General features: G+C 40.8%; 1 protein-coding gene across 1 annotated transcript; it reads right to left on the reverse strand.

The window, feature by feature from the left end:
* Nucleotides 1-211: 211 nt before the first annotated feature.
* LOC118371179 (SPRY domain-containing protein 7-like) lies at nucleotides 212-23550 on the reverse strand. Its single transcript, XM_035756541.2, has 5 exons — nucleotides 23239-23550; nucleotides 22952-23068; nucleotides 7734-7900; nucleotides 1559-1661; nucleotides 212-1170 (listed from the first exon to the last, which is right to left on the reverse strand). Exons 1-5 carry the CDS (start codon nucleotides 23333-23335, stop codon nucleotides 1073-1075), a joined length of 582 nt encoding a protein of 193 aa, XP_035612434.1. The 5' UTR covers nucleotides 23336-23550; the 3' UTR covers nucleotides 212-1072.
* Nucleotides 23551-23578: the final 28 nt, after the last annotated feature.

A 23578-nucleotide genomic window follows, 5' to 3' on the forward strand; every position in this document is an offset into this window, starting at 1 on the left:
TTTGAACGGTAGTGTATATTACAAATTCCAATTTGTGGCTAACGTTAACTAGGCTAGGGATAAGGGTTATGAGTTAGGTTAAAGGGTTTAGGTTAGGGGAAGGATTAGCTAACATGCTAAGTAGTTATATAGTAGCTAAATCTCTCCATGATGAGATTCGAACGCGCAACCTTTGGGTTGCTAGACATTTGCGGTATATTAAATAAAGTAGTCCCAAAAGAGTTTCTTTATTGTATTTGTATTTGGTTTAATATTCAACATCTCATTAGTGCAAACAAAAATAAGCGTTTAACATTTAAGACCGTTTTCACGCTTCAAAGGAGGATATGGAGAAAATGTCACATCCCCAAATACAGCCAATGAGCAGAGCTTCGCCAGATTGCTGATATTTGGAATGCCAATCAGAGCCGTGACAAATTACTTTTAAAGACAGATCATAATTAAAATAACAAATCAAAATATATATAATTAAATCTAGAATTAGAAGTAAATTATCAAGGAAACAAAACATTGAACATTAGTGTCAGCTTAACAAATAAATATAAATAAGAAAACAACTAACATTGTTTAAACTCTCTTTTCTGAAAGAAGCAGCACCCATAAAAGATTGAGGCAATGCAGGATGATTATAACTGAATAAAATAAATATTGACTGACTTGACTGTCTTTCAGTTGCAAATGCACACCACACTTGGTCTACTCTATGCCATTCACTGTTGTCTGGGGATCCGTTTTCTTACTGCTCCAGTGTTGGCATCAAACAAGAGCTAAACTACCCACATTGACCCAGAACAGCATTAAAGCAGAGCGTAACCAGGACGCAACGCAACACACACACACACACACACACACACACACACACACACACACACACACACACACACACACACACACACACACACACACACACACACACACACACACACACACACACACACACACACACACACACACACACACAAACCAGTCGGAACGAAGAGGTCACAGATTTCTGCAGAGCAACAAGGAGCACTTTTAGCTGAGGGTTGTGTGTGTGTATGTATAAAGGTCTGGAGGTATACGGAGGTGCTGCTCAGAAGATCTGCTGCTCAAACAGAATTTTCTCAAAGCCTTGCGGTGCCGCATGGTAGAAGTCACTGAACTGGCAGTCTAAGATGGCGCTGTCATCCACTAGAACAGAGGAGACAACAAATCAACATTGGTTCAGTCAGTGTTTCATGAGGGTACTTTCGCAGGCATATCTCACTGACTGCAACAACAACAACTAGTAGTGTTCAATTGCTTTTACATCATATGCTTCCAACCAAAAAGAAGGATGTCAGTTTCAGCTATGTACGAACTGCCCTCTTGTGGCAGAAAAATACCACAACCATAAAGACAACTTTGTAGCAGATTTACTAGGCATTTCAGCCTGTTTTTTTCCCACTGGGAATTAAAAGGTAGAGCATGGGTTAATATATATTATGTAAATAAAAGTTAAAAGAAACAACATTGATAAAATAGTTTTATATTTGGTATTGGTGTGCATGCAGCAGTGTACACACACACACACACTCACCATAAACCACCGGGAACACGGTGCCTCTGATCCCTGAAGCTGGACAGTGCATATTCTTCCCATTCAGATAGAGATTCATCTCCACGTGGTCATATGTGATGCCCTGAGATGGAAAACATACAACTGATTAGATCAATGTTGATTGTGTTGGTCAGTTTATTCTGATTCATTTAGGCCATATCTTTAGAAGTATTTAAACGTCAATACAGCTGATCAGTGATCAATTCAGTAAGAATTAGATTAGAGAACATGTTGGTGGTCATTTCTTCGATAATCTCGCCCACCGGCCGGTTCTCTCTGTTGAGATGTCTGGTGTCCGAGCGCCTCAGAACGGGACATGACTGGAAGCCTATGGCAGGAGCAGACGAAACATCCGATGGTTTTAATTGGCTGATCTCTCAGTTCATCACCATCTAGCGCAACCCTTAGAACCTCCATCTAAGTGTACTGCATCGGGGGCCAGTATTGTTTTTGTGTTTCCCCACCCCCCTGAAAAATAGTATTATTATAAAAATGTTTAGGAACTCAGTCTGGCTTTCGACATACTCTTGAAAGTTGTAATAGTAGAATTTGGGTAGTGAAGCAAGTTTTCCTCTCATGTCAGTCATTGCATACCTTAGAGAGCTCTTTATCAGAAATGTCCAGATCAACTAGCCCATGTCAGCTAATGTTTTTTAGCCTATACATTTTGTTGTAATGTTTGAGTCACTCAGAAATCACATGAATACACATTAGACATGGCAAGAAAATGAGCTTTAAAACTGCTAAAGGTTATCTGCAACCCATGACAAAATGTGTAGAATTGCAGGAAATACGATTTAAAACATGCAAAAGGTGTGAACAGTTTGTCATGAACAGTGCTTGTGCCCATAGAAACAGTGCTTGTGCCCATAGAAACAGTGCTTGTGCCCATAGAAACAATGCTTGTGCCCATAGAAACAATGCTTGTGCCCATAGAAACAGTGCTTGTGCCCATAGAAACAGTGCTTGTGCCCATAGAAACAGTGCTTGTGCCCATAGAAACAGTGCTTGTGCCCATAGAAACAGTGCTTGTGCCCATAGAAACAGTGCTTGTGCCCATAGAAACAGTGCTTGTGTCCATTGTTCTGCACCACTGCCATTGGTACGGAAAAGACTGCTTGTAATTTTTACTGGGATAGTGTTCTGCACAACCACAACATACATCATCAACTGCCTTTGATGGCGTGTTTACTTTTTCTATTTGAAGACATTAGTGCACAGTGTATAACGTGTTACAGGACAGTGTCATGGCGTTGCCCTCTTTGGGTACAGCGAGCACCATCCCCCGCTCTCTGCTCCTTCAGCCAGGCTGCTGTGGTCAGTGAGGTCGTAAATTCCTAGGGAAGACCCTGCCTCATTGCCACACAGTATAGAGATAGAGTGAAGCTTCATAGAGAACAAAGGATTTTTTCCACCTCACAGAACTTGAGGTCTGAATAACAAGGTATAAAAGATGGGTGAAGAATCCAGCTACGAACTGGTCCGTTTGTTACAACTTGGAAGCTCATGGGAGACGGTGCGGCCACATTACCATAACGCTGTTTATGTAAACCTCATATCTGAGGCTATATCTAATTGTTGTATAAGATGAATGAGTGAGTATGATACTGTTTGTAAAATTGTGTAATGTGATTTTGGACTGTTTAATGAAGGAAACTACAATTCCCTTTTGAGTTGAACTAAATCAGAGGACCGCACACGAGCCCAGTTAGGGTCAGGCATCCTGGGACAGCCCCTTTTCGGCAATTTCGAATAAAATCCCAATCTTGAGAATTCCTCAAGTAGACCATGTTTTTCTCCATTACGATGGGACAAAGGTTGCAGACCATTGCTGAATCTTTTAACCATACTACGTGGTTAAACTCTTAGACTATTGAAACCGACAGAATAAGAACAAGTCTTAGATATTAATTACTAGTCTGTAGCTAGGAATTCTGTATCATTGAACGGGAAGAACGACAACCGCCAAAACATCCATTCTACAACAACATGAATGTCGCTCTGAACTATCCCCTCTAAACACGACAGACAGAGAGAGAGAGAGAGAGAGAGATGGACAATTCTACAAAAGAAACAAACTTTTCAACAGCGATCAAGACGACACACTGACCATAAATATATATATTGATTGCAATTGTTCCCGAATGAGTGAGCGTTCATGTGCAAAGGATTAGCATTTCAATTGTTATAATTATCACTATGTAGTGACTTCTCAGGTGAACCCCACTCCCCCTTTGGTCTAACAAGCCGCCATGCCCACTAGGGCACATTCTCCTATAATTTCTTGTAACCATATTTACTTTGTTTGTTTGTTTATGCATTTCTGTGAATGACTTAGTTAGTAAGAAATAAATGATTTAAGACAATTGATGTATGGATGACTCAAAGTGAAGACTGGGTTCGTGCATTTATGACGTTTGGAATGAGACTAACGTGAGGTAAAGTAAATAATTAATTATTCAGAAGACTATTGATCAGATATGAAAATATATGAAAAGTTATTTTAGGAAATAATAACTTTGTAATCTGAATATTTTCCTTGGTCCCCCGACTTCCTGGTTAATTACAGTTACATGATTAATCAGTTTGATCGCGTAATACTACTTACGTAATACTAAATACTTAATACTAATTATTAGATCAAACTAAAAGTCTTCATTTAATGATAGTAAAGACACCACAACAGCTAGCAGAGTTACCCTGGTTATCGATTAGCATGAAAGGTGATATGCTCCTACTACCTCGGGTTCCAGGGAATTATTTCCATGGTGCACCATAACAAACACTTTTAAGCCTCAATTTGGAGCCACGCCTCAGTTATGTGTATCTCTCAAAATTGGAATGATCATGTCACTCAATAAATCCACAGTGATGGAGTGCTGCATCAGATGACCTGGCCTCCACAATCACACAACCTCAACCCAATTGAGATGGTTTACGATTTTTTTATTTTTTATTTCACCTTTATTTAACCAGGTAGGCTAGTTGAGAACAAGATGCGACCTGGCCAAGATAAAGCAAAGCAGTTCAACACAAACAACAACACAGAGTTACACATGGAATAAACAAACATACAGTCAATAACACAATAGAAAAAATAAAGTCTATATACAGTGTGTGCAAATGGCGTGAGGAGGTAGGCAATAAATAGGCCATTGTAGCAAGGTAATTATAATTTAGCAGATTAACACTGGAGTGATACATGAGCAGATGATGATGTACAGGTAGAGATACTAGTGTGCAAAACAGCAAAAAATCTAATAAAAACAATATGGGGATGAGGTAGGTAGATTGTGTGGGCTATTTACAGATGGACTATGTACAGCTGCAGCGACCGGTTAGCTGCTCAGATGGTTGATGTTTAAAGTTTGTGAGGGAAATATTAGTTTCCAGCTTCAGCGATTTTTGCAATTCGTTCCAGTCACTGAAAACGGATGGCACTGTGATAGACTGCATCCAGTTTGCTGAGTAGAGTATTGGAAGCTATTGTAGATGACATCGCCGATGTCAAGGATCGCTAGGATAGTCAGTTTTAATAGGGTAAGTTTGGTGGCGTGAGTGAAGGAGGCTTTGCTGCGAAATAGAAAGCTGATTCTAGATTTGATTTTGGATTGGAGATGTTTAATATCAGTCTGGAAGGAGAGTTTACAGGCTAGCCAGACACCTAGGTATTTGTAGTTGTCCACATATTCTAGGTCAGAACCGCCCAGGGTGGTGATGCTAGTCGGGCGGGCGGGTGCCGGCAGCGAACGGTTGAAAAGCATGCATTTGGATTTACTAGCATTTAAGAGCAGTTGGAGGCCACGGAAGGAGTGTATGGCATTGAAGCTCGTTTGGAGGTTAGATAGCACAGTGTCCAAAGAAGGGCCAGATGTATACAGAATGGTGTCGTCTGCGTAGAGGTGGATCAGGGAATCACCAGCAGCAAGAGCGACATCATTGAAACATAGAGAGAAAAGAGTCGGCCGAGAATTGAAAACTGTGGTACCCCCATAGAGACTGTCAGAGGTCCGGGCAACAGGCTGTACGATTAGACACACTGAACTCTGTCTGCAAAGTAGTTGGTGAACCAGGCGAGGCAGTCATTTGAGAAACCAAGGCTATTGAGTCTGCCGATAAGAATACGGTGATTGACAGAGTCGAAAGCGTTGGCCAGGTCGATGAAGACGGCTGCACAGTACTGTCTTTTATCGATGGCGGTTATGATATCGTTTAGGACCTTGAACGTGGCTGATGTGCACCCGTGACCAGTTCGGAAACCGGATTGCACAGCGGAGAAGGTACGGTGGGATTCAAAATGGTCAGTGATCTGTTTATTAACTTGGCTTTCGAAGACTTTAGATAGGCAGGGCAGGATGGATATAGGTCTGTAACAGTTTGGGTCTAGGGTGTCATCCCCTTTGAAGAGGGGGATGACCGCGGCAGCTTTCCAATCTTTAGGGATCTCGGACGATACGAAAGAGAGGTTGAACAGGCTGATATTAGGGGTTGCAACAATGTCATAGGATAGTTTTAGAAAGAGAGGGTCCAGATTGTCTAGCCCAGCTAATTTGTACGGGTCCAGGTTTTGCAGATCTTTCAGAACATCTGCTGTCTGGATTTGGGTGAAGGAGAAGCTGGGGAGGCTTGGGCAGGTTTGGAGTAGCCAGGAGGAAGGCATGGCCAGCCGTTGAGAAATGCTTCTTGACATTTTCGATTATCATGGATTTATCAGTGGTGACCGTGTTACCCAGCCTCAGTGCAGTGGGCAGCTGGGAGGAGGTGCTCTTGTTCTCCACGGACTTTACAGTGTCCCAAAACGTTTTGGAGTTAGAGCTACAGGATGCGAATTTCTGCTTGAAAAAGCTCGCCTTTGCTTTCCTGACTGACTGCGTGTATTGGTTCATGACTTCCCTGAACAGTTGCATATTGTGGGGACTATACTGTTGGAAAAGCATTCCAGGTGACTACCTCATGAAGCTGGTTGAGAGAATGCCAAGAGTGTGCAGAGCGGTCATCAAGGCAAAGGGTGGCTACATTGAAGAATCTCAAATATAAAATATATTTTCAGTTGTTTAATTACATGATTCCATATGTGCTATTTCATAGTTTTGATGTCTTCACTATTATTCTACAATGTAGAAAATAATAAAAATAAAGAAAAACCCTTGAATGAGTAGGTGTGTCCAAACTTTTGGCTGGTACTGTATAGCTCACTAGGTTAGGATATTTAAGCCTCCAAATATCCACTAGTTCCAATATATCTATAATATTCAGGATTTCCTTGTGTGCATGAGGTGTATGAGGTGCATGAGGGTGACAGTTTGTAGTGCGATTTCCTTTACGGTCCATTGAGGTACTTAAAACCGTATTATAATCTCCCACCATAATAATTGAGTCATGTATTGCTTGTAAGATCGATAAATAATTATATATATTTTCAAAGAAGCGTGGATCATCATTATTTGGACTGTATAGATTAATGAGCCAAATCGGTTTATGGTCCAATAGCATATTTAAAAGGAACCACATTCCTTGCGGATCCATTTGAACAGTTTGCACGTTTGGATCAAAGTTATTGTTCATTAATATCATCACACATTTTGAGTTTCTTTGCCTATGGGTGAAATATATCCCCCCCACCCCAGTCATTTTCATCTCAAAGGTGTAGAATGAGTTTCCTGTAAACACCAGATATTATATTCCTTCTCTTTTAGCTAGGTAAAGACTGATCATCTTTTCATATTATCTGCTAAGCCATCACAATTATAACTAACGGTAGTTATACTTATTTCACCACTTACCATAGAGATACAAGTTTTGATTACACTTGCCATAACATACGTTTGTAAACTTACCATTAAGAAGTACCATGATAATGGAGTTTCCATATAGCTGTTCCATGATATTTGCACTGTTAGTTTATAGTTCTTACCTTTTGAAGTTTATTCGCTTCATTACCTGGATGCATTATTGAGTAAGTTTGTTTGCCTATGTATCTGGAGTTGAGGACTTCCTTTTGTTTATTAGAATATAATAATATGCCTATGTTTGTCAAGTATGCCATGTGCTTTCCTTGCTTGAGTTGTTATAGCTCATGTTTATTGACACTTTATATAGACCTTGAGTGTGTTTAGTATGACTTTGTTGCGCTCCACCAAACCAGTCCACTCACCATGATGTCCCCTTCCTGTGGAAGACTGTTGGCAGGCAGGCGGTTTTTCTCCTCGTTGTTGTGGTACACCGAGCCATCATGCCTCAAGACAAGGCTGTTGATGTCCCGCCCCATGGGGACCTGGTTCAGGTTCACCTTCTGAGTGGCCACACCTATCCCCCATATACCTGCACACAGAGTTCAGAACCTTAAAAACAAGTTCCCCAACAAACCTTACTGTGCTGCTCTTTAAACCATTTCACAAGAAGTTTACAGAGGTGCAAATACAGTGCCTTCAGAAAGTATCCATACCACTTGACTTAATCCACATTTTATTGTGTTCCAGTCGAAATTCAAAATGGATTAAATATATGTTTTTATATTTTCTACACACAATACCCCATAATGACAAACTAAACATGTTTTTAAAAATATTTGCAAATGTATTTAAAATGAAATACAGAATAACATTTACATAAGTATTCACACCCTTGAATAAATATGTGTTAGAATTGTAACGGCTCTCGTTTGTAGAATGAAGAGTGGACCAAGGCGCAGCAAAATGACACCAAAACAAAATAACAAAGACAAAAAACAAAAGCGCACAGTTCTGTAAGGCTAAGAAACTAAACAGAAAACAAGATCCCACAAAACCCAAAAGGAAAATGACAACTTATATATTATCCCCAATCAGAAACAACGATAGACAGCTGCCTCTGATTGGGAACCACACTCGGCCAAAAACAAAGAAATAGAAAACATAAACTTTCCCACCCGAGTCCCACCCTGACCAAACCAAACATAGAGAATTAATAAGGATCTCTAAGGTCAGGGCGTGACAAGAATCACCTTTGGCAGTGATTACAGCTGTGAGTCTTTCTGGGTCTCTAAGAGTCTCTCTTCTGGGTCTCTAAGAGCTTTCCACACCTGGATTGTACAATATTTGCCCATTATTATTTTCTGAATTCTTCAAGCTCTGTCAAATTGGTTGTTGATCTTTGCTAAGCAACCATTTTCAAGTCTTGCCATATATTTTCAAGTAGATTTAAGTCAAAACTGTAACTAGGCCACTTAGGAACAGTAAATGTGATCTTGGTAAGCAAATCCAGTGTATATTTGGCCTTGTGTTTTAGCTTATTGTCCTGCTGAAAAGTGAATTTGTCTCCCAGTGTCTGTTGGAAAGCAGACTGAAACAGGTTTTTCAATAGGATTTTGCCTGTGCTTAGCTCCATTCTGTTTCTTTTTTTATCCTGAAAAACTTCCCAGTCCTTAACGATTACAAGCATACCCATAACATGAGGCAGCCACTACTATGCTTGAAAATATGGAGAGTGGTATTCTGTAATGTAATGTGTGGTATTAGACTTGCCCCAAACACAACAGTTTGTATTCAGGACAATTGCTTTGCCACATTTTTTGCAGTATTATTTTCATGCCTTGTTGCAAACAGGATGCATGTTTTGGAATATTTTTGCTCTGTACAGGCTTCCTTTCCTTTTACTCTGTAAATTAGGTTAGTATTGTGGAGTAAATACAATGTTGTTGATCCATCCTCAGTTCTCCTATTTCAGCCATTAAACTCTGAAACAAACTTTTCTTTAAAGTTACGGTGAAATAACTGAGCGGTTTCCTTCCTCTCCGGCAACTGAGTTAGGAAGGACACCTGTATCTTTGTAGTGACTGGGTGTATTAATACACCATCCAAAGAGTGATTAATAACTTCACCATGCTTAAAGGGCTATTCAAATGTCTGCTTTAAAAAAAATTATACCCATCTAACAATAGGTGCCCTTCTTTAGGAGGCTTTGGAAAACCTCCCTGGTCTTTGTGGTTGAGTCTGTGTTTGAAATTCACTGCTAGACTGAGGAACCTTACAGATAGTTGTTTGTGTGGGGTACAGAGATGAGGTAGTCGTTACAAAATCCTGTTAAACACTATTTTTACACACAATGACCCCAAGCATACTTCCAAAGTTGTGGCAAAAAGGCTTAAGGACAACAAAGTCAAGGTATTGGAGTGGCCATCACAGACCCCTGACCGCAATCCTATAGAAAACGTGTGGGCAGGGATCACGTGACCCTTGAACGAGATGGCCGCATGAACTAAGAGCTCCGCACAAGTAGTTTCCAATTCCTAATCTTACCTCCACTTCAAGTTCACACTCCTTTAGCTTTAGTAAGAAAAAGTAATGGCGGCTACAAAAGGCGACACTACAGGTGACATTTTTACCCGGACTCGAGTATTAGCGACGGAAAAAGCCTCCAAGAAGAAGCTAGCTTCAGAAAAAACTAGCGCCATTAGCCAGGAGCAAGAGAACCCGCTCCCCCACGAGGCACAACGAATGCCAACCTCGCACTCTGTCGAAGACATCCTTTCTGAGTTGAGATCCCAACGTACAGAACTAAACACCAAATTAGATGCCATTAACTCTCAGCTCAGTGCGATAGGGGGCAAGGTGACAATCCTGGAAAACGCTTTGCCTGACATCAACAACAAGATAACCATAAACGCGGGGCACCTGGACGAGGCAGAGGGGCGAATCCTATCCATGGAAAACTTATTGACAGATGCCATGGAAACAATAGCATATGCTAAAAAGAAAATCGAGCATCTGGAAGAGAAAACGCATCTGGAAGGAATAATTGTGTTCTATTCAATCTGGGCGAAAAAGAAGAGGGAAACATGCCACTGATCCGCTACCTGCAAGACAAACTTCCCGAGTGGCTCCACCTGCCCACCGACAGGCCCATAGAACTCGAGAGAGCTCACCGAGCACTGAGGCCCTCACCCGCAGCCAGACAACCACCGCGCCCAATCACCATACGTTTCCTGAGATTCACCGACAAGGAACGAGTCCTACAGGCGGCGAAAAACAACACCATCACAGTGGGAAACGCCAAACTCGCTTTACACCAGGATCTGTCAGCTGGAATATGACGAAAGCGCCGAGAATTTGGCAAAGTGTAGAAATACTCCATTGACCGAGGCATCTTCAGGGGATTCAAATACCCAAACGAGCTCAGGATTCTTCACCAAGGAGCCTTGCGACACTTCAAAACTCCCGAAGAGGCAAAACGTTTTTTGAAAGACAATCCTGGCCAATGAGAAACAGACCAATGACTAAATGCGATTAATGCCATTACTAAAGGAGGTAAGACGACATATAGCCGATATCCAGAGACCCACCCCCTAAATGTCATTATAGCCGTCCAATTTATATTTATTTTCCTTTAACTGAGAGGGATGGGCTGTATAGCCTAACCTAGGCCTACTAATGTTTCAGCCTACTTTTATTTCCCTGGGTTCCCTATGTCCCTTGGGGGAGGTATATGTAGGCTGGGCTATTGATTTTATTTTTCTCCCCTCTTTTACTGTGGTCTGGATGAGGGCAACTGTGTTATTTACTCAATGCGGGGTGGAGAGGATGAGGCATTTCTTTGGTGGGGAGCGGGAGACGTTGTGCGTTGCTAACTGTTCCCGGTTTTTGTTTTATTCGGAACACAGAATTGAGACTGAGCGGGGGGGTAATAGATCCAACGGGATGTGTTGTTTGGGAACTTGGCTGGGGTGTTCAGAGATTATTATTTGATGTACACCATTTATTTTCCTTTTATGTGAACGCAGCTGTAATTACTATCCACTTTTACCCAGCGATGACTTGCACTAAAGTTCGATTACTGCTCGATGACGATGACTAGTACCTTAAATCTATTGACATGGACCTGCCATGGTCTAGGTCAGGGGTGTCAAACTCAAATACCCAGTGGGCCAAAATGTAAAACCTGAACAAAGTCACGGGCCAACATTGAACAAATTAACCTTTTAATATGGACCCAAACAAGTTTTGCTTTAACATTGAATATGGAACAAGCATCGCTTATTACCATACAATATATAATTTAATAGTGGAGACATGCAAAATCTAATTTCAAATGAAAAAACACATCAATGGCATTCATTTATTAAATAAATCAAATTTAAACAACAATTGTATGCCTCTTTTCTATTTGCAGCCTTCTGATTTAAATACCAAAATCAACTTTTTCCACTGGCTAATAATTTTACAAATAAAATGATAATAAATCAATCAACCATTCAAGCCCATGCCTTGTAGCAAGAAAAAGTGCATAAAGAAAACGTTAATTATTGCACACTGGTCTAATCTGATGTGCCCAAGCCAGATACCTGGCATCTCTTCTTGGATGCTAGTTCATCAATGTCTGGGCTCAAGCTCTGAGCTGAAGAAATCCTCAGTATCGAGCGAAGATGTTCATCAGTCAGACGTCTCCTGTGAGTTGTTTTGGTCATCTTCATCGAGGAGAAAAGTTGCTCGCATAGATAAGTGCTGCCGAACATTGAGAGCATCTGAGCAGCTTGGGTGCGGAGCTGAGGCATTGTGTCAGGGATGAACCGTGGAAACTGTGCAGCGCCCACAGCATCATACTTTGACTTCAGCGTGTCGTTGCACTGGAGTTCAATCAGCTCCATTTGGATGTTGGTTGGTGCATTTTCCACATCAACTGCGAAGGGATTACTAAGCAGTTCAAACTTGCATTTCTGGGCATCGAAGTCGGCAAATCGCCGGCTAAACTCAGCGGCGAGAACACTGAGTTTTTCAGCAAACTGTGCGCATGGGAACACGGCGGTAGAGATCTGCGCTTTTATGGATTGGCAGCAGGGAAAATGGCAAGGGTTTCCTTGCAGCATCTGATTCTCCCACAGGCACAGTTTAGTTTTGAAGGCCCTCACTGCAGCGTACATGTCTGTGATGATGCGCCCCCGCCCCTGAAGCTGCAGGTTCAGCGCATCGAGATGTCACAGAGAAAGGCCAGCTCACACAGGAACTTTTGCTCCCGGAGCTCTGCTGTATCCTTCCCTTTGGTTTCCAGGAATTGACATATTTCCTCACGCAGCTCGAAACATCTGTTCAGTACTTTTCCTCTGCTTAGCCATCTCACCTCTGTGTGATACGGCACGTCTGCGTATTCCGAACCACACTCCTCCAGAAAAGATTTAAACTGGCGGTGATTTAGACCTTTGGCTCTTATAAAGTTAACTACCTGTGTTACTGTGGTCATAACATGTTCCATCTTTAGGGCTTTGGCACACAGTGCTTCCTGATGTATGATGCAGTGGTAAACAGTTAGCTCACCTGCACAGTTCTCTTCCCGCATCTTCTCCCGAACCATGCCCACCAGTCCACTTTTTTACAGCACATCACTGGCGCACCATCTGTCGTTAATCCAACGAGTTTATCCCACGGCAGCTTTATTTCAGTTACACATTTGGAAACCTCCTCAAAGATTTCCTTTCCTGTGGTTGTGCCATGCATTGATTTGAATCCTAATAGCTCCTCCGTAACACACAGATTTGAGTCCACTCCACGGATGAAGACTGACAGCTGAGCAGTATCAGATGCGTCGCAGCTCTCATCCACAGCGAGGGAGAACGCAACAAAATCTTTTCCCTTTTCCATCAGCTGGTCATACAGATTGGTGGCAAGATCACATGTGCGATCAGCTACTGTGTTCCTGCTCAGGCTCACGTTTGAAAATGCTTGTTTTTTCTCTGGGCATACGAGGTCACAAACCTTCATCATGCACTTTTTCATGAACTCTCCCTCATTAAAGGGCCGGGCTGATTTTGCGATCTCTGCTGCCACTATATAACTAGCCTTTACAGCAGCCTCGCTTTGTGATGTGGCTTTTTTAAACATATTCTGTTGTGAAACCAAACTTATTTTCATCTCCTCTACATTCTGGCTCCTTTGAGTCATGTCCAGGTCCTTGTATTTGTCATGGTGTTTCGTTTCATAGTGTCGTCTAATGTTGTACTCCTTACTTACAGCCACGTTGACTCCACAAACAAGACAAACAGGTTTGTCTTTTACATATGTAAACAGATATTCTGCCTCCCACTTGTCCAGAAAGCTCCTGTTTTCTGCCTTTCTTTTCGCCATTTTTGGGAAGGGTTTAGCTCGCTGACAGTTGTAGCGTCTATGTTGCTATGACTACTGTCACAGAGGAGAGAGCGTTTCTGGGTCCTGTCCTGATTGGCGCGCGAAAACAGCAGAGCATTGTGGGATTCGTAGTATTAGTGGTGAATGCGCTGTATAATACCGGCGGGCCAGCTCTAGTAGTAATTTGGTATTGTCTCGCGGGCCAAATATAATTACCCCGCGGGCCAAATTTGGCCCACGGCCAGAGTTTGACACCCATGGTCTAGGTCATGAAATAAAACAAAAAAAGATACTATGTGCTCTAAAAAAGGAAATAGCAGACATTGCGCTATTACAAGAGACACACCTCTGTGATGCTGAACATGCCAAACTCCGCAGAGCTTGGGTGGGACAGGTGTATTTCTCATCTTTCAAATCAAACAGTAGAGGCACAGCCATACTTATCCATAAAAATGTTCCATTCATAATTGACAAAAACATATCTGATACGGAGGGGAGATTTATTTTGATAACTGGGTCACTATATGGTCAACCAATTACTATATTAAACATATACGCCCCTAACACAGATACTCCTGCCTTCATGTCAAAAATTATAACCCTGTTCAATGAGCATTGTGCCTCCTTTGGCGTGGTGGCCGGAGATTTTAATTGTACCCTTAACCCAAACCTAGACAAATCATCTCAAGTCCCCACCACAAATCCTAGATCTGCAAAGATGTTGAACTCTCTTACTGAAGCGATGGGACTGATAGATATCTGGAGAGAGAATAATAGCTCATCTATGGACTATACATACTACTCTAATGTCCATAACACCTACTCCCGTATAGATTAAATTTTTATCCCAAAGAGTTTCATAAATTCAGCCTCTTGTACAATCGGACCCATAGCACTTTCAGATCACGCCTTTGTCCACCTCCGCTTTGACCTCTGCAAAAACATCCCGAGGTCAAAGAGCTGGAAATTCAACACCTCCATGCTATCAAATGACGAGTTCCATACATTGGTAACTACATGGATAGACAACTACACACAAGACAATAAAGATTCTCCTGTTTCTCCGGCCACAATGTGGGACGCTGCTAAAGCCACACTAAGAGGTCATCTAATTGCATATGCTTCCTCTAAGAAAAAAGCAATGGAAGCACACAGGCTAGATCTTGAGAGGGAGCTGGAATGCTGTGAAAAAATACACAAACAATCCCTAGACAGCACCTCCTGGAGTCATCTTAAAGCAGCCAAAGCCAAACTGAATTTGGACTACACTCGGGAGATAAAAAAAAAGTTTTCTTTACTAAACAGAAATACCATGAGTATAGCAATAAGCCCAGTAGATTGCTTGCTTACCAATTAAAAAAGGAGCAGTCAAGAGCGTACAATCATGGCTATCCGAACAGCAGAGGACGACGTCACATACGACCCAAAAAAGATCAATTTAACTTTTCATGATTTTTACTGCAAACTATATACCTCTGAAAGAAAACACACGGAGGCAGAACTCCACTCTTTCCTAGAGGGAATCTCGCTACCTAAACTATCAGAGACCGACCAGGAAGATCTCAACTCCCCCTTCACTCCTGAGGAGATCCTGGAGGCAATTACCTCCATGCCACCTAATAAGTCCCCAGGCCCAGATGGATTCCCCAGAGAGTTCTACAAAGCTTTTTGGCCCCAGCTCAGCCCTATCTTCATGCCAATGCTGGAGGATTTTTGCAAAAACTGAGTTCTCCCAGACTCAATGCACACAGCTCGCATTACAGTGTTGCTAAAAAAGGACAAGGACCCCCTATCCTGCTCGTCCTTCCGGCCCATAAGCTGGTTGGATTTCGACTATAAAATAATTACCAAATTGCTCGCCAAAAGACTAAACACTCTTCTTCCCAAAATAATAAATGAGGACCAAACTGGATTTATAATATAATAATAATAATAATATATGCCATTTAGCAGACGCTTTTATCCAAAGCTACTTACAGTCATGTGTGCATACATTCTACGTTTATTAGAGGCAGATACTCTTCTGATAACATTCACCGTCTTTTTGATATTATTGATCAAGTAAACGCACAAAAGACCCCTGTCCTGCTGGCTTCACTGGATGCTGAGAAGGCGTTTGACAGGATGGAGTGGAGCTTTCTGTTTTCAGTCTTAGAAAAGTTCAATATGGGCCCAAATTTTATTAAATGGATCAAATCACTATAATCTCATCCAAATGCCATGGTGACTACTAATGGACTGAACTCTGACAGATTCCCTCTGGAACGGGGCACAAGACAAGGGTGCTCGCTGTCCCCGCTGCTCTACTTGTTGGGGGCGGAGCCTCTGGCAGAGCTGATAAGGAGCAATCCAAGTATTATGGGTGTTTCTGCAGGTGGCCTGCAGCACAAGATTTCGCTTTACGCAGATGATGTCTTGCTCTACATATCCAACCCTGAGAAATCCCTCCTCATTTTAGACACAATTGCTCAGTATGGCAAGTTTTCAGGTTATAAGATCAATTTGAACAAATCCACTGTCTGCCCTCTCAATATTACACTCACCAGCTCTATGAAGACACTTTGTCCTTTCCAATGGAAAACACAGGGGTTTCAATACCTCGGGATCTTCATAACACCAGATCTGAATAGCCTTTTCAAAGGAAAATTATCTTCCACTCCTGGATCGAATCAAGAACGATCTCCAAACCTGGATCTCCCTCCCAATTAGCTTAGTAGGAAGAATTAATGTAATCCGTATGAACGTCCTCCCTAGACTGAACTACTTATTTCAGATGCTCCCATGCTATCTCCCAGTTTCCTTCTTCAAAACAACTAACCAAAGCATCACCAAATTTATATGGGGCAATAAAAAACCTAGGATCAAGTTTTCCACTTTATCAAAACCTGAATCTAAAGGTGGTCTTGCCCTTCCCTCCCTTCAATTGTACTACTGGTCTACCCAAATCCGCAACATGCTAACATGGATCACAAACAGACAAGAGTCAACGTGGATTCAGATAGAAGCCCAATCCTGTGGTTCATTGCCCTTAAGCTCAATTATATTCATTAATAACTTTAGTGAAGTGGGCAACATAGCCAAAACCTTTGCGATTTACAGCACCCTACTAGCGTGGAGGGGAGGGACTGTAAGAAATACCTGGGCATTTCCTCCCAAATATGTTTTCACTCGCCTATAGTAGGCAACCCAGACTTGCCAAAAGCCCTGAGGGATGCCAACTTTAATCTTGGGCATACTCTAGGAATCAGGACCTTTTCAGACCTATTTCATCAGAAAACCACTACACTGAAATCCTTTCAAGAGCTCTGCAGTGAATTCGATGTGCCAAGATCCCATTTAAAAAAAAAAATATCTTCAAATTAGACATGTAATTTCCTCATTTACCTCCAAGAGGAGGTTTAGAACTCAGTTGAATGAAGTTGAAACCCTTCTTGTCACAGCACAATCCATTAAAGGCAAAATATCTTACATCTATAGACTCCTTTCTGAGAAAGGAAGCTCCTCCTTTACTCCTTTGAAAATAATCTGGGAAAAGGACCTTGGTCTGACTATCAGTGATGAGTTATGGGCGGAGGTTTTGCGACAGGGTATACTGCTCCTCTACCAGTGTAAGAATGAAAGAATCTAATTACAATTGTTTGTACAAATTTTATTATACTCCTTTGAGACTCCATAGAATGAAAACAGATATGTCTCCTAACTGTAAAAGATGTACCTCTGAATGTGGAACCTATATGCATGTATTTTGGAGCTGTAGGGAGATTGCCAGAATCTGGCAATCTGTACATACTGCTGCACAGAAAATACTAGAGGTACAGTTTGATATGACCCCGTGTATCTATCTTCTTAATGCCCAGCAGGACTTTGTTCTTGATCCTGACAGAGAAAATTTGCTTATGACTATTACATACTTTGCTAAGAAATGTATTATTCTATTGTGGGCCTCTAATCCCCCCCTACATTTAAAATGTGGATTGACCAGATTGTTGACTTTCTTCCTCTTGAAAAGCTCACTTATGACCTCCACAAGAGACAGCCCAAGTTTGATAGACTCTGGTCTCCACTATTCAACTATATTTCAAACTGGACAGAGTGAACGGGGTGACTAGGGAAATGCGCAGATACATGTTGTGTAAGGTACTGTAAAACCTAAAAACAAATTATTGGCCCGTCGTCTCAGCGAATGCTTGAAATAGCTGATAAGAACCTTGATAGTGCTGCTGCAAGTGTTATATGTTTTTTTTGTGTGTTTTTATTTTAACTTACTTTTTGAGTATGTGTGCGTATGTGTGTGTGTGTATGTATATGTGCGTATGTATGTAAGTATGTATATATATATATATATATGTACCAAGGAAAATATATAGATTAAGAAAAATAAATGCTTTTATTTGACTTTATCATTCATTTTAATTGTATTTTAATTTTTTCAAATGTATTATTATTTTTGTACTTTTTATTTTTTTAAAGCCTGTCACATCTGTGAATGTGGAATGTGTTTTGTTGGTTGATTGAAAAACAAGAAAACTTAATAAAACTTTAAATTGAAAAAAAAGAGAACGTGTGGGCAGGATTGAAAAAGTGCGTGCGAGCAAGAAGGCCCTTTAACCTGACCCTCCTCTCCAGGCAGTTCTTGCAAGCGCCAGAGGCTGCTATGCTGCAAGAGTGGCGCTCTTACAAGCAACATGTGCTAGTTGGAGCATTCAAGGTATGGCATGAGTGTGATAATCTTTTGAAGACAACATTTTAGGCCAGTGTTGCCCAACCCTTTTTTCCTGTTGAACTCCCACTCTTCTTTAATGTTGTACATCTTTTTGTGTTTCGGGGCTTGGACCAGCTGACGGCAAAGACAAAGCTGGCCTCACAGTTTAATGATTGGGGGCAGCTCTAGCGCCGTCTTACCCAGCTGGTAGCAATCACACTGACTATACCAGCGTCTTCCGTTAATTGTGTGAGGGACTTCTCTGCAATGCAACAAGTAAGAATATTTAAATGTGAAAGTAGATCATCTTTGTTATTTCAGGTCAAAACAGACTTGAGGAACAGCATCTAGCCACCTGCATTCAGCTCTTCATCAACGGCCACCCCCATCAAGGAGCTTCGAGGGAGGTCGTTGGAAATCTTTTTCCCGAAAGCCCAATAGAATAATGTGTTCTGACACAGGCTGTAAACTATGTCAGAAATAGGTTGTCGTCAGAATCTGGAAAGAGATTTCCAACTCTCTTTTGTGAGGAACATGAATTAGTGGACTAATTCATGTTCAGTCAAATGTTTCTCTGTTAATTTTGTCAAGATAAACTTTTTATTTCAGAACTGTCTCTGTTTCTTTAGATAGCTGCAGCACTCAACCTTAAATTGCATCCTGTATACCAGGTATTCCCAAACTGGGGGGGTATGCGCAATGTAGTCTGGGGTACGCCAAATAAAAATGTGATTCACATTAAAAAATATATTATTTAAAAAAATTCAAAGACCATCTAGTAATCAGCGAAATAACAACAATGTCAAATACAGGTAGCCTAGTCAAATAATTAACATCCAATCACATTAACTGTTACTCTCTCGCGGGAAGCCTTCACTCTTGCACAGACATTTTGAAACAAAACACGACCATTTGAAGAATAAGCCACAGGAGTTTGAGTGAGAATAAAGACAACTTTCGAGGATTATGAATAAAAGCAACAGATACCATTAAGAACAAGGGGCTAGAAGCGTCTTATATGGTGAGCTACCGAGTGGCTAGGACAGGCAAGCCCCATACTATTGTGGAGGACTTCATTCTTCCTGCTGCCACAGACAAAACGATACAGACAATGCCTTCATCAAATAACACTGTTTCACAACGCATCAGTGACATTGCAGATGTTTTGAAACTATTATTGCTTTGCACACAAGCCAGTGAATTATATGTGTTACAGCTGGATGAGTCAATACGTGGTGGGCCTGACACAGCTGGTATAAATCTGTTACGTTTATAAGGGGGTCAATTAATAATATATGCCATTTATCAGACGCTTTTATCCAAAGCGACTTACAGTCATGTGTGCATACATTCTACGTATGGGTGGTCCCGGGGATCGAACCCACTACCCTGGCGTTACAAGCGCCATGCTCTACCAACTGAGCTACAGAAGGACCACAATTAAGGAAGACATAATGTACGACAACTACTAGAAATAATAGAACATTATGAAACATTAAGAAGCCAGGCCTGGTATTCATAGGGGATTTTGAAAAGGCATTTGATAAATTAAGATTGGATTTTATTTATAAATGCCTGGATTTTTTTAATCAATTTCGGTGATTCTCTTGTAAAATTAGTAAAATATAATGTATGGCTATTTATCATAGTTTTGAATTGTCAAGAGAAGCTAAACAAGGGTGTTCGCTGTCACCATATCTATTCGTTATGGCCATCGAAATGCTAGCTATTAAAATCAGATCCAATAACAACATTAGAGGATTAGAAATCCAAGACTTAAAAACAAAGGTGTCCATGTATGCCGATGACTCAAGTTTTATATTAAGTCCGTAAACTAGATCCCTGCAATGTCTCATTGAAGATCTAGATAACTTTTCTGGACTAAAACCTAATTATGATAAGTGTACAATATTACGTATTGGATCTTTAAAAAATACAACTTTTACATTACCCTGCAGTTTACCTATAACATGGGCTGATGGTGAAGTAGACATACTTGGTATTCATATCACAACAGATATAAATAAGCTCTCCACAATGAATTTTCAATAGAAAAGTTGTAAAAATAGACAAGATCCTGCAACCACGGAGAGGTAAATACCTGTCTATTTATGGGAAAAAAATTCCCTGATTAACTCCTTAGTCATATCTCAGTTTACTCACTTATGGCGCTGCCTACTGATGATTCATTTTTCAAATCATATGAGCAAAACATATTTCGCTTTATCTGGGACGCTAAACCAGACTAAATAAAGCATGCCTATCTATATAATTAATATGAATTGGGTGGGTTGAGATTATTAAATATAAAAGCACTAAACCTCTCTATAAGCTTCTTATAAAGTTATAAAGTTATTATAAGTTAGTCAAAAGTTTAACTTGAACCCTAAATGGTTCTCAAGTAGATTACTAAGAAAAGCTCATCCATTGTTTAAAAAGGGTATTTTCTCCTTTGTGCAGATTGCCATGTCTCCTTTTCGATTTATTTCTCTTTTTCAAACAAGAATTGCAGAGCTGGCTACAATTTCAATTTCATCACCCTGAAAAGACGGAACAAATATTATGGCTGAACTCATATGTGCTGGTTGATAAAAATACCTGTATTCATGGGAAAGATGTTTGAAAAGGGTATTTTGATCTTAAATGATATTGTAAATTGGAATGTTAGAGTTGTGTCCTTCATGGAGTTATCAGAATTGTACAGGAAGGTCTGCTCAATCCAAGAGTACAACCAACTGATTACCGCATTACCCCAAAAATGGAGGAGGCAGGTGGCAGTGGGAGGAGGTAGGGAACTGGTCTGTCTGCCCAATATAAAGGATTGAAATTGCAGGGGAATAAAAATAGCATAAATAGGAAAGTATACCAGTTTAATTTGAGGACCAGGATGTTGACAACTGTGCCATACAGATTGCAAAATAGTTGGGAAGAGATTTTTGATGTACAGATTCCATGGTACAGGGTGTATGAGTTGATATATAAAACAACACAAGAATCAAGACGTCATGCTTTTCAGCTAAAATTATTATATAGAATTCTTGCCACCAACAATATGTTGAATATTTTGGGCATAAAATCATCAAAGCTCTGCAGATTTTGTTGTGAGGATACAGAATCAATAAACCATTTATTTTGGTATTGCCCCCAGGTTCAGGAATGGCTGAAAATGCATAGCATTGATCTAAAATTGACCCTAGAAATAGTACTGTTAGGAGATCTGGAGAGACCAGGTCAGTCAATTACTAATATACTAATACTCTAAGTAAAAGTATTTATCTTCAACTCGTAATCTGTGGATTCACTGATGCAATCATGATTCAACATAGTTTATTTCCTAGTTCCCAGTTGTGTTTAAAGCACCATAAATCCAGAGAATGCCAGACTTTGATGACAAAATTTGCCCACTAAGGACTGCCGCATTACCTTCCTGTTAAAGTGAGCACATCAAAACAAAGTGAGTACAGAGATGTATTGTATGCTGCTACATAAATCATGTAATATGCCAGGGAGATACAGTATACATAAGTGTTTGTTGTGTAGTAAACTGTTAGTAGCCCATGCGCCTCACCCTTATAAGTTGGTCCCTTTAACCCTCAATTTAGCCTACTGTTCTGACTTGGTGGTGCACATGTAGCCTATAGTCTGTTTTAGGGAAATGCCATCTAATATTGTAAGCACTTTCATTGTCTGCTTATATGCCCCCTTTATTTATCCTACGTTTCTGACTTGGTGTACAGGGAGAATACTGTAAGAACGGCCTATGTTCTGAATTCTGTCGCTGTATATTTCAAAAGTGCTGAACAAATAGTTATATTGACTACATCTGTCCTAGATCGCTCATTAGTCTTAATCGACATTACAGACTGCCTCTTAGCCGCTCGTCGTCCCCTTACGCCATAGTTTGTACATCTTATTTGTCAGTAGAAACCACATTTGTTTAAGCAAGTCAACCATATCAGCTATATTTTTTTAAGGCAGAAAATTAGGCTAAATTAACTGTTTCGCTGTCAGACAAGGCTCCGCTGATAGCCAGGTGTAGCAGTGGTAAGGTGTTCGGACTCTGCTGTTGGGACAGTTTTATTAAGGCCCTAACAGTTTGTGGGCACTGTTTGTCACCATTATAGGGACACTGCCCTGTGTCGGGTGCCGTCTTTCAGATGGGACCTTAAATGGGTGTCCTGACTCTCTGAGGTCATTAAAGATCCCATGGCGTAAGAGTAGGGGTGTTAACCCCGGTGTCCTGGCTAAATTCCCAATCTGGCCCTCAAACCATCAAGATCACATAATAATCCCCAGTTTACAATTGGCTCATTCATCCCCTTCCTCTCCTCTGTAACTATTCCCCATGCCGTTGCTGTAAATGAGAACGTGTTCTCAGTCAACTTACCTGGTAAAATAACGGATAAATAAAAATAAATAAAATTTTAAAAATCTAAAATATTGCAATTCATTTATTGTTTAGTGTTGTGTTGTGTTGTGGCTTTGCTGGCATACATTAAAAAAAAGTGGTACATGCTAATATCGCAACTGGACAGACAGGTGGACAGTATATGGACACATGTTCAATAATTGACTTACCTGTGGACTGGATCTTGAGCTCAAAGTAACTCTTGTTTTGGTGCAGGGGAGCGTTGGCAAGGCAACAACCGGTGCCACATATTCTCCGGCCACTCTTCACTATGACTACATCGGTGCCTAAAGGAGAAAGAAATCTAAATATTTTTTTATTTACGACTGCAGTGCCGAAAACAGCCAGGTGGATGTTAGACCCCTAGCAAACTACGTTGATTTGTTAGCCAAGTTAGGCTAACCAGACCGGCCCTTACAGCTTAAAAAACAACCGTCGGAAAGTTTTTGCCTCTCACCCATATGATGCGTGTCTAACTGGACGGTGGGCATTTCTTTGAGAGGAAGATGCCCCGTTCCCCCATCTCCGCAGCATCCCAGACAACACGTAAACATTGCAGCAATTTTACACGGTCTCTTCTACTTACCACAGCCACAAAGTCATAAACCCTGTGTATTTCTACAATGTAACTTCTTTAAATGTGATTTATAAAGCTAAACTATACTCCTAACCTTAAATTAAGAACACAAAGCACATTTTAGTTTTCATGAATTTTACGATATAGTCAATTTGTGGCTGTGGTAACTAGTGGAAACCTTCCTTGCGCTGAAATATTATCCGGAAACAGAGTCACATCG

The sequence above is a fragment of the Oncorhynchus keta genome, chromosome 7 (genome assembly GCF_023373465.1).
Source record: "Oncorhynchus keta strain PuntledgeMale-10-30-2019 chromosome 7, Oket_V2, whole genome shotgun sequence".
In the NCBI taxonomy this organism is placed as follows: domain Eukaryota; kingdom Metazoa; phylum Chordata; class Actinopteri; order Salmoniformes; family Salmonidae; genus Oncorhynchus; species Oncorhynchus keta.